The sequence below is a fragment of the Eschrichtius robustus genome, chromosome 1 (genome assembly GCF_028021215.1).
Source record: "Eschrichtius robustus isolate mEscRob2 chromosome 1, mEscRob2.pri, whole genome shotgun sequence".
NCBI lineage: Eukaryota > Metazoa > Chordata > Mammalia > Artiodactyla > Eschrichtiidae > Eschrichtius > Eschrichtius robustus.
The window spans coordinates 24107104-24120099 of NC_090824.1; the positions used below are offsets into that span (position 1 = coordinate 24107104).

Consider the following 12996-nt stretch of genomic DNA (forward strand, 5'->3'; position numbering starts at 1 on the left):
TCTACTCAATGCTCGGTGGTGACCTAAATGGGAAGGAAATCTAAAAAGGAGTGGGTATGTGTATACATATGTTTGATTCACCTCACTCATCTCTTTTGAATGCTGTCTGTGAATTAAAACTTCCACTTAAGGGGAGAATGTATGCATACTTCACAGTAGCTGCTTTCAAACTTTGGAGGAGAGACGAGTAACTTGGGAGAAATGTAACAAGCAAAAACCAAGACTACTGAATAGTCCCTATATGCCAGGCATCATGCTAGGCACTTTATAACCACCATCAAATGTCACTATCACAGTAAAACTGTAGAGAGGCACCACTGTCTTGCTTTAGAGGTGAGGACGCTTTGCTTAGAGAGGTTAAACTTCTATCAAAGTTCATACAGGTGATAAATGGTAGATCCCCAAATTGAACACAGGCGTGTTTCAGTCCAAAGCCCATATCTTATCTGGTACACTATACTGTTTCTGGAGAAAAAGCTTGACTCGTTCCTTGCATTATTGCCCAAGAAAAGCTGTAGGTGGAATTTAACTGGTGAAATTTCCATGCAGAAATTGTGATGAGTTCACACTCCTTTTCAGTGGCCGAGTATCATAGTGTCATTCCATCTAAATCACGGGTAATGTATCCAGCACCTTCCCCAGGACAGCCATGCTGCCTTGACTCCTATTCACACATTCACTTCCGTAGTTCACTGATGGCCAGCAAGCAGTTTACAGACCAGCCTGACTCAGAGTATCGAAGTTTGTTGAGAACATAAACCTACTCAAAATTTTGGCCAAGTTCAAGCTGTAATTTCCCCCACAAGGCATTAGCATATAGTGGATGAGCATGTAGGCTCTGAGGCTTGACTGCCTGGGTTCATAACTTTTCTGTGCCTCAGTTTCCCTGTGAAATCAAGAGGAAATTATCAGGGTTAAACGTATCAGTACATATAAAGTACTTAGAACACTGCCTGCTAACTATTACTAATTACGTAGCTTTCATTTTTTTTCCTTTCTCTGAAGTGTGTTAATTTCCTGGTGACTTCATTTATTGCTTTCTCCCTTTCACCAGAACACAAGCTCTTTTTAAGTAGGGACCACGTCTTGCGTCTTCTCTACGGCCGACAGGGTTTGGCAAAGGAGCCCAGGCACAGCAAGCATCCCTCACCTCTGCGGAAGGAGGCTGTATCTGAGACTTCTGCTTTGGGGTCACCACTAAGAGCAGGCCAACACCGAGAGCTCAGCAAAGACATCCGGAGAGGCTTAGCGGAGGCAACTTGACCTCCCTCGGCTCACAGACATGGGGAGAGAAGTTAAGAAAACTTAAAGGCTTACAAAGCCTTAGTAAAGAATGCACGTTTTGGGCTTCCCTGGTGGTGCAGTGGTTGAGAATCCACCTGCCGATGCAGGGGACACGGGTTCGAGCCCTGGTCTGGGAAGATCCCACATGCCGCGGAGCAACTAGGCCCGTGAGCCACAACTACTGAGCCTGCGCGTCTGGCGCCTGTGCTCCGCAGCAAGAGAGGCCGCGATAGTGAGAGGCCCGCGCACCGCGATGAAGAGTGGCCCCCGCTCGCCGCAACTAGAGAAAGCCCTCGCACAGAAACGAAGACCCAACACAGCCAAAAATAAAATAAATAAGTTTATTAAAAATAAAGAATGCACGTTTTGCCCACAGTCCTCCAGCTCTACCACTCTCACATCCTTTTCTCCTCGACATCAACATTTTTCAAAAGTATATACTGTAACATGCTTTAGTAATTTAAAAGAAGTTCTGGTGCCAAATAAATTGGGCAAACACTGCATATGTAATTATTGATGATGAGCAATGTATATTAGCATATTAAAGGCTCCTAATAGGTCTTTCAAGTAAGAATTCCACTTCATTTTGTTTAACCTGACATTTTCCAAATTGGTCTTATCCCTCTTTTTTTTTTTTTTAATTAACGTGAGAAACAAGTTTTTTCTTGGAAAATGATTTTTACAGCTTGGTGCTGTATATGCTATATAGGATGAGGGAAGGAAAGGGAAAAGTCAACATGGACCAGAGGAGTCAGAAGAGAGGTGAATTTCTGCACCAGCAAGAAGTTCTGGGTGGCGCAGGTGGTCCCTGCAGTGTCAGGTCCTAATGCTGAGGAGCGTAACCCCAGTGAGGTGTTCTTTTAATTTACTCTTAATAATAGAAATCCAGCTCAATCAATCAATCAATCCTTATTAACTGTCAACTGAACTTAATACTTTTTCCAGGAACACATTATATTACAATAAATGAAAACTTCCAGGCCGAGGACTATTTCTTTCCTTGCTTTAGATTTCTTATACGTCTGACCTATTCTTCGCATCATTTCTCCAAACTAGCTGAAAATCTGACCTCCCGGGCGACTTTAAACAGCATGAAAGGCATTACTAAATAAGCCAATAAGACACTACTTAATAACCTGAGGACTATGTGGTTTTTAGTTTCATTGCCTGATTTTATGACTTCTGTGAGCTAAAATTAAAATTCCCAAACCCCTTATCACTGTAAGAAGCAATCCAAGGTTGTGGCTCATAAGCAAAATAGCTCTTTTCTTCTCCCAAGTTTCTTTATCCTTATGGCTGCTTTTTTTCCATCAGCAGCAAAGTAGGGGGTAAGGCAGAAAATGAAACAGCTTCATTAATTTCAAATATCAAATTACTGGATGACTTGGGCATCCATGGTTTAATCCTGCCTTTTAATTATTAGTGGTAAGAGAAAGCACGCTTATAATTACCTTTATTGTAAAGCTTCTAAAAAAGAATAATGACTGAGGGAGGCAATACACATTACTGTACCCTCAGTCCTGCAGTTCTTTATGACCATAGATTTCAGGGTATATAATTTCCCTATGGAAATAAAAGGAACTTGCTGTCTGGGAAGAGCAGGGTGAGGTCGCCATCTAGTGGCTGTTTATTCAAAACACACTGCAAATAGCACTGTTGGCTTTACTGGGCTAAACCCAGAGGAGGCACCAAGGGACGTGAGACGTCTCACTGCTGCCTTTGCAGGCTGCCCTCTGCATTCCCTCACGGGGATTTCTTGAAGAATTAATTCAGGTTGCCTGTGGGTTCTAAAGCTTACAATCATTCTGCTTATTTTCATTACATAAAGCTAAGTTTCCCTTCAGGCATAGAGAACAGCAACTGTATCTCCCACTACTAAGTTATGTCTATGTACAATTGGAGGATGTTGGCTAATCACTGTAGTTCTGTTTGTCTTCTCTTTGGGAGGGAAGGGGTTGGGTACTGTTGTGTACCCACCGAAATGTATTCCTCACCTCACCCCAATCCATTCCACTATATTTTACCTATAGTGTAAGACAAATCATTTTCTTAGGATGAACTGGGAAGTCTGACAAGCAGCTTGATTTGGTCAAATCACACAGATATGAATTTAGAGCTTACGCACACAACTCCCTCTAAGTTCATGTTGCCCTTACGTAAAATGACAATAAGAACACTTAACCTGCAAGGCAATGGTGCGCTCCAGAAGATTACAGGAGTTGCTATGTGTACAATGGCTAACCCAGCACCTAATGCCAGCTGGGCACTGGACATATGTGAGCTGTTCTTCCTCCTTCCAGACTCTCCTTCTTGACTCACGCACACCCACCCCCCCACACACACACACACTCCTACCTGCACAAACACATACATGGCTCACTATAATTCCTGACTCCAGGAGAACAGAAGCTCAGGCTCACGATTATAAAATTAAATTACAGAACGCAAAATTGCAGAAACTTTATTCTGAAAATAGTCTTAGCAATAATAGAATTTCAAGATATAAAGCATTTTAGTGACAATGACTGTTAAACCCGAAGGCTGCTGACTCTAGCCTGTCTTATTCACGGAAGAAACTGTAGAGATGGCTTAGGCCACTGACTTCATTTGACAGGTCCAGAAACGGTAAGTGACTTTCCCAACATCCTGCAGAGAATCAGCACCAGGGTCCAGGTCTCCTGACACCAACAGCGTTCCGCCTAATACCCCATCCTGCCCCATGTTTTCCCTTCCCACACGGACAAGAAGTCTGCATAACAGATATGCATGGCTCGCAAATATTGGAGAGTAAAAATTTTAGAATGGGGCTTCCCTGGTGGCGCAGTGGTTGAGAATCTGCCTGCCAATGCAGGGGACACGGGTCGAGCCCTGGTCTGGGAGGATCCCACATGCCGCGGAGCAACTAGGCCCGTGAGCCACAACTACTGAGCCTGCGCGTCTGCAGCCTGTGCTCTGCAACAAGAGAGGCCGCGATAGTGAGAGGCCCACGCACCGCGATGAAGAGTGGCCCCCGCTTGCCACAACTAGAGAAAGCCCTCACACAGAAACGAAGACCCAACACAGCCAAAAATAAATAATTAAAAAAAAAATTTTAGAATGCAGCATGTAAGATGCACTTAAAGATGCCTTCTCTCTTCTGCCCTAGATCTTATTAAATTATCCATCAAATTCTGCCCAAAGATCTACCTTCCTAAACCACTCCAGATTTCTCCAGCCCAAACTGATAATTGAGAAAATTATCTTCTGATTGAAAATTATAATCTTACCCACCCGAATTAGAATCTCATTATATATTCCTTGTCTTATTTTCAAATTCCCAAGTCCTATCTCATCTACAAAATTGGTTCATTGTTGAAGGAAATAGGTAATTTTGTTCTTCCTTTTTATCTTCTACAATCCCTAGCACATTCCTGAAATATAACAGGCTGTCAAGAAATACTTACTGCTTGTGTGAGGGTCTGAATGTTCCTTTACGCTTGTATGGATTCACTCACTTATTCCTTGCCCTCCTAGAATGTAAATTCCACCAGACCAAGGACTTGCCTAATTGTCCACCACCACATTCCCAGTGCCTTCTACAGCAGTGCTTAGTACAGAGTAGGTACTCAATTAATAATGATTAAATAAATTATTAAGTAAATGAATAATTATTCAGCACCTACTAAGTATCATGCACTTACTTCGGTACTTACTTGTACCTATAATGTTCTGAATTTCTGGTTTATCCATCTCCCTCTACTGGAGAGTGACTCATTCAAAAGGGAAGGAACTGGCACTCTGAAGGATGACTGATAAGTAGTTTTTGAGTAACTGAATAATAGAAGGATCTGTAGAACTCTACATCTGTTCTCCAGACACATACTCTGTGCCTAAGGAGAGAGCCCCATCAATATGTAACCACAGTAGTGGATAACTTCTGTAATACAGATCAATGAAAAGGGATTATGAAAATATAGAGGAAGATCTTCTTAGTCTTACCTGAGCTTGTCACACAGAACAAGACATGTGACTTCTGTTTAGCAAAATACAAGGTTTTCAAAAACAACACTTTGCTCACTGAACGACCAAGAGGAGTCTGAGAGCAGAGAGACAAATTCACTGCAGCTGTACTCACCCTCAGCCACATCATCGTCCACGGTTAACTTAAGGCTTTTTCCCCTCCGCACCACCCGAACGGTGTGCCATTCGTTGTCATTGAGCTTCTGCCCCGCATACAGGGTCTCTGGTCCTTTGCCTAAGGGCAGTGGTAAGTGCCAAAGTTAGAATCAATTCTGAAAGTAGTGTTCATGGCATCAGAGTTGTCAAAGCCACACTGGTGCACATGACCCAGTAGCATTCAAGGAATCGTATCCCTCCAGAGCCCATCTGAGTTTCACTGATCCGACAGGGTCCTCCACAGCAGTCCCCAGTGCAAAATCTCAACTGAATCATAATGGACGATAACAGATAAGTGCCCTCCTTTATCTAAAGGTGCGAGATATTTAAAATGCCAATGGCAATAAGCAAACATGTACAGGGAACAGTAGTCAGCTGTCATTTTGTTTCCTAAAGGCTTAGACTTCAGATGAATTTCTTGAAGGTACAGGAAATTCATCATACATTCCTTTAGACTCATTTGGTCACTCAGGCATAATACACCAGTCTGGCTTTCGGAGAGTATCCACCAATTCGATGAGAAGAGAGCTATGCTTTTAACTTGACATTTCCATTAACCCATGGTCTTACCAGAATTCAGTGACCATAGAAATCACAACAGTAACTGTTACCATAATAATAATGTCAAGGCTTAAACCCCATTATAAATAATGCTCCTGAAGGGAATATGATGGGCCCCAGACCTATTCATTGTTCATCGTCTTCCAAAAAGATCCAAAGACTTAAAAAATGAAATAATGCAAAATTCCAAAATTGAACCTGTTTAGGTCAAAAGAATATTCATTAAAACGTGCCACTAAATAAAGGAATAAACCAAGTTGCCTCAAAAGATCCATGATCAAGATGCTCAAGATGATGTTCAAGTGAACCCTAGGAAGAATCAGGTGCAACAAGGAATTATGGTATTTAGGGGCAGAAGTTGGCAAGACAAACACTGAGGCATTGAAACATTTCAGTTAGTGATGAGGGGGAGTGGAATATTATGTTTCACTCGCCATTGAACTGAGATGTAAGTTGAAAGGACAAAGAAGATTGCATAGAACCAGAAAACTCAGAACAAGTTTGCTCTCTCTACATAGATAGCTGATCCCATGCAGGAAGACACTGCTTAAAGCTTCCTACATTAGTCAGTCAATATATGTAAAGCCTTACTTCCGGAAATAACTTGCAAAAAAAAAAGATGAAACAGGTAACTGGGCAATACATCTCTATGGATGTTATGCATCTGCAATATTTCAGAAGACTACACACTTGGCTCCAACATATAGGAGCACAGGGCCAGGTACATAGTGGGTGCTTTAATGAGTGCTTGTTGAATAACTGATGTCTACCTATGTCTTTACTTCTTTGGAAACCATCAAATAAGGTCAATATACTTTTATCTAAGTAATTTTTTTTTTTTTTAAATATATAGATTTATTGAGTCATGCAACATTAGTGAATGTTAATTGGTTATAAGCTCTTAGTAATCTTATTTTTTTTTTTTTTTAATTTATTTATTTATGGCTGTGTTGGGTCTTCGTTTCTGTGCGAGGGCCTTCTCTAGTTGTGGCAAGCGGGGGCACTCTTCATCGCGGTGCGCGGGCCTCTCATTATCACGGCCTCTCTTGTTGTGGAGCACAGGCTCCAGATGCGCAGGCTCAGTAATTGTGGCTCACGGGCCCAGTTACTCCGCGGCATGTGGGATCTTCCCAGACCAGGGCTCGAACCCGTGTCCCCTGCATTGGCAGGCAGACTCTCAACCACTGCGCCACCAGGGAAGCCCTATCTAAGTAATTTTGAAACTTTTATTATATATCTTTCCTTAACCACTCTCCCCACTCCTCTACCTCCAAGACTGAAGATATTATATATCATTTAGGGGAGAAAAGAAAAAAGAGTATCACTTGGGTAGAGATCTTTTAAGCTAGGTCATTTTAAATTGGATCCTTTAATTCTGGGTAATTAGTATCTCTATTAAGTGCTGCTTATAAGAGTTATGACAGTAGCTGAAGTTTGGGGAAATTTCTTTCTTGAAAAATAAACAGGCTCTCAAAGTGGAAAGGTTTCTTTCAATCACAATGTATTCAGCAGGTAATCTGTGTTTAATATCTTTCAGAATGTACCTATACCCCACGTGCAATCCATAGTTACAAAAATCCTGAGAATTCAGTGAAGAAACTTAGAATGGACCAAATATACCCAGAACTGAGTAATGATGCTATGAGACCAATGAAAAAAATAATTCTACAACAAAAGATGTAATATGCAATCTTAGCTTCTCTTTGTGAGTATTCCTGTCTTTCATATTATCGAAAATGTATACACTGTAACAGGCTTTTCCCTACATTTCAACTGATTAGATAGCACTGTTCCTTATCTCATTAAATTTAGGTCTATGAGTGATAACAACAGCACACTGTGTGGGCATTGGGAGAAAATGGACCCACATCTTGTGGGTACTTTGAAGCAAGAACAGATGTTCTCAGAAGAAACAAATCTGCCTTTGTTTCTTTATGTTTTTATCCTCTTTATTCTACATGCAAATGCTTCAATAAGAAAGAAGAAAGTAAAGAAAGATGTGGAAAATATTGGCTACGGAGGCAGAACTGCTACAAACATAGGCTATTTAAAGAGCTCTTACAGGTGGCATCTGTTCTTTAGACAATTTTCGCACATCGCTTAATTTTTAGGATTGGGAACAGATAAGAGGGAAAAATACTAACACAAACACAATCAGTTATAGGACATTGCATTAGTGCCATATCAGCCATAGAGATGTAAAAACAAGCTTTGCCTCAGCCCAGTGTGTGTTAAATGCTGCTGATATTTTGCAGGTACTTCTGGATTCCTTGAAATGTCCACTATGGTCAGATTGAAAATTTGACCCTAAAACTTTAGGACGTGATGGCCTGTGACCAAAAATGTGAAAAAAATAACTGAAACCTCTCATACCCTGCTGCTTGATTACACTTTACCTCCCACCCCACTAATCCTCATTACTCTAAGAGTAGAAAAAAAGATTCATACTCATCTCCATAAAATGGCAGGGAAATGAGTATTGTTTGATATTTATTTTCTAGCGATAAATAGAGAAATCTCAATGAGCTTCTGGAAAACTCTCAGCCTCCAAAAGTGGAGAGTCAATGGCATTTATCTTTAATCAAGCAAAAAGGTCAATTTGTCCTACCAGAAGGAAAATGAGGTTTAAACTCAGCTGGAAATGTTCACAAATAGAGGGGAAGGGCAAATCTAATCTGTAGCCTAAGTATAAAAATGGATTGATAAGTGATGCAAGATGCAGACACAGGCTGAAAGTTGAAACATACAGATGGATAGGTTTTAGGAATAAGAGGATTCAGTTTGGAACAACTTCTCTGGAAGATTCAAGCATGAAGCATCAGTAAAACAATGAATGTGAAGAGTTCTTTGCTGTTAAGTAAAGGATGGTCCAGATAAGAAGGAGGAAATCATTTTGTAAGTTGAGATTTAAAATGGAACTGGTGAGAACTTCAAAAAATATTATCAAAGCTATCAATTATCCAGCACTGTCCTTTTTCTTTTTAGTAGCTAGGAGAAGTATGATCTGCAATTGGGTACATATTGGATGCATGTATTAGATGCATGTTTCCTTCTTTTATAGTTTAAGTAATAAAGATTGATCACAAAACAATCCTTTGATTCCCTTTAGGCTGCTTAGATCATTAATGTTTGATCTAAATACAGAAAACTAGTAAGTTGTCTGACACCCTGTAGTTGAATTTCCCAGGTAATGACACCCATGACTGGAGTAAAGAGGCAAAATTGCAGATGAAGATTTCTGGGATGCAGCAGTCTGTAGCAGTGGAGCATTGAATCATTTGTTATTGTAGAACAGAGATCCTTCAATGAATCCTCCGGGTAACACCACACAAATGCCCATTCAATACAGCCTCACTGCAGACTCATGTAGTATCATCTTTTTTAGTTAAGGCTGGTCTCACAGAAGATCCTCTGATGAACAGGGGATAGAGAATGAGAATCATGGATGAAGGACACAAACTAGACTGTTTTCTTGACCTATCCTACAGTAACCCCATGGAAGCTGGAGCTAAGAATAAAATCAAAATGAAAAAATTAGGAGAAAAGTACCCTTTGAGAGAGAAATCATTGCTGATTGCTTGGAGGAAGATGACACTCAGATATGAGCAGAATGTCCCCTCTTTTGGCAGATAGGGAATAGAAGTATGTGGGAAAGATCTACATTTGAGCATTACTAAAGGCACCCACCTTCACAAGGTGGACTTTGGATTTTAATTATTTTGAACCCATTTAGTTGTGTGTTTCTTCTTAAACAGACTGTTCACAATACATGCATTTGTTATTCCCCCCAGGAGCAATATAACCAGCAAAACTACAAGATACACAAATATCTCGTATTTCAATGATCTGTCAATATATTTCTAAGACCTGCCCAAACCAACTAAACCAGATGGTTTTGCTCATATGCAGGGAGTAGAAATTCCTTCCATGTTCCACAAAGTGCTGTTTCTAAAAGTGGGTGGGTACCACTTAGAAACTTTGGCGGGAGGGGTAGGAGGGACTAAGGAGGTAACACCTGCACCATAATCACTGAACATCTCCCTATTTGTGCAGGAAGGGAAAAGGGACAATATCTTGATTTCTCTTGGAACTATGTTTCACATGAATCAAAATTCCTACAATGAATTAAAAAAGATGAAATTCACTCCTTTAGAAAGGTATAGTGAAATGCATGTGATTATACATCTAAATGACATGGCAAATAAATACACAAAGTGATGGACTGTGTTAGGTTTAAAGAACACCAAAAATATTTAAAAAGAGAAAACTTACCTTATTTCCACCAGCACCTTAGGTCGGGCTAGCTGAGCTGTGACAAACATTTTATTTACTAAGCCTATATAGCACCGTATATTTTATGAGTCTTCCTCTCCAGAGAGAATAGATTCAGCAAGTAAAGCAGGGGTAAGGAGGAAAAGAATGGGACTAAAGAATAAGGAGGGTGACAGGGAAGTAGGAAAAAAGCATTTTATTTGTCCCCCAAAATTTCATGTTCTGCTTGTTTTCTTTGGGCTGACAACCCAACAGAGAGTGAGAAGTGTTTTGTTTTGATCAAACTTATTTTTGTCAAAAGCACTCATTTTCTTTGAAAAAAATTAAATCATATTTACTTATAGAGCCAGTTTGGTGAAATATTTCAAATAGATCATTTCATTTTTTACTGGACTCTTCAGGACTCAGGAAGAGCTGTCATATTTCCTACAATAGATACAAAAAGCAGAGGAGGCTTTCTGGAAGCGTTGTATTAAGAAGTCTCCCAGTGAAGTATGTGAGAAAGACAAGTGAGCAAATCGTTCAGCTTGAGCCCATACACCCTCCTGGAGGCCTGCTTCTAGTTAAAACCCACTGAAGACACCAGCGATATGTATTGGGCTTGAATAGGTCCATGCCCCACCAGGCCTGCCACATGCAACATGTATGTCTCTGGGCTGCCATCCCTTTCCCTGTGGCTCATTCTCTACTCTGCTTTTCCAGGTGCTGACAGAGTCCTGTTACTAACACCAACCACATATCACAGAGTTTACTCACATATTTAACAAATGGTAAAGGAGCATCGGCTTGGGTGCAGGCACCATTCTAGGTGTGAAGGATGAAGAGGTGAACAAGACAGACCAGGTGCTCATCCTTTACAGAGCTCACAGGCTAGTTTGGGGTGGGGGGCAATGAAGGATAAAATACAAATTGAAGAACATGAGATAATTTCAGATAGGTTGGGTTCTATGAAGAAAATACAACAAGGTAATATGATGAGAAGTAATTGGGGTGGGAAGTGGGAATAGAGGATTGGGTATGTCACAGAATGTTCCAGAAAGGCCTCTCTGAGGTGACATCTCTATTCTGGCCCTGTACCAGGTTGGATGGAGAGCTATTAAGTGAGATGGTACATTTGAGAAGGAGCCAAGCATGCAAACATCTGAGGCAACAGGAACAGCCAGAACAGAAGACCAGAACGAGGCTGGCATGTTGGAGGAGCGAAAAGAAGTCCCTTATGTCTGCAGAGAGGCTGTGACAGGAGAGAAGATGGCAGCGTAGACAGAAGCCAGATCACAAGAGGCCCTAGAATCTGAATGCTGCTCTAAATGCAGCAGGAAGCCACTGGGAAGTTCTCAGCAAGGGGATCATAGGACCAAATTTAAGTTTTAAAACTCACTCTGGATACTATGGATGCACTGGCCCAGAAGAGACAAACAATGGAGACAAGGAGATGTACTAAAGAGCTGTTAAAGGCAGGAAATGAAAGTGACCTGGACTAGGGAGGCAGCAGTAGAAACAGAAGTGGTGAGGTTTGGGATGTATTTTAGAGGTGGCGTCAACAGTACTTGGAGATTGGTTTGGGAGGTGGATTGGAAGTGGGAGAGAGAAAGAGAAGAATCAGTGATGACTCCCAGATTTGGTCTGGGAACCTGGGTGACGGAGGCACCTTCAACTGAGATGAGAAAGATTCCAGAAAAAGCAAGACATGATTGATCTTATTAGCCAGGGGAGCTTACTTCTGTTGTTTGTGTCTTTCCTACCTAGCATCAGTCACACTTGTTATCGTCTCCTGCCAGCTTCCTACTGATGAGAAGTGTGAATCAGAGTTCACTGCTTGCAACCTTGACACAAGGTTGCTGGGTTACTGTTATCTTTCCTTCTCTGACTCTGTCTCTCTGTCTGTCTCCCTCTCTCCCCTCTTCTTCCCCTCCTTCTTTTCTCCTTTCCTTTCTCCCTTCCTTCCTTTAAGAAAAAACATGCTACCTTTGTAATCCCCAACAACTAAGCAGAGTATCTTACACCAAGGAGGTGTTCGACATACTAGAAAAAAAAAAAAAAAAACAACTACTGAGTGAATAAACAGAATTGAATGAATTAAATAACAAATTAGTAGACAGGTTGAGGGAGGGAGAAGAAATGGAAGGGGAGCTGAAGAGCGTTACAAATAGTATTTTAGCAATATAATGAATTGGACCAATTTCAGGAAGATATTCAGTACAGAAATAAATACATTTAGTTGAATTAAGAAGTGAATACGTAAAATTGGATGAACTAATAAATAACAGAGTAAATTTGTTGAAGGTAGAGGAAGAGAAGGAAGGGAAAGGAGCATAAGAGACCTGAACATTGCATTTTGTGAATTAGTGAATTAGACAAATCTGAAGCTAAAAGACACCAGGCAGCAGATATAAATAAAGACACTACCTTTCCTTTTATATATATATATATATATATGTGTTGTTTTTTTTTCCCCAGCCAGAAGACAATGCATCCTTCTGGGAAACTCACATGGGGATGAAGGAGGTACCAAGTACATTCATACATGATCTTATTTAGGTTCATAATATGAGGCTGATACAGTTTACCCAACTTTACAATAAAGAGGCAGGGCACAGCACCACAAGGTCAAGATCACACAGCTATAGGACTCAACCCCCAGTCAGTCCGTCTGCAAAATCTCTCCACTGAGCCTCATTTGTTCTCACAGCTCCATCAAGGTTACACTCCCGGGTCGTCTCAGTC

General features: G+C 40.9%; 1 protein-coding gene across 11 annotated transcripts in view; it reads right to left on the minus strand.

The window, feature by feature from the left end:
- Positions 1-12996, minus strand: part of NRXN3 (neurexin 3) — a 1618670-nt gene that overhangs the window by 892880 nt on the left and 712794 nt on the right. For all 11 annotated transcript variants that reach the window (XM_068558635.1, XM_068558546.1, XM_068558806.1 and 8 more), the window contains one exon: positions 5399-5518. In XM_068558635.1, the coding sequence (XP_068414736.1) occupies positions 5399-5518 (120 nt within the window). The remainder of the gene's footprint in view (positions 1-5398; positions 5519-12996) is intronic.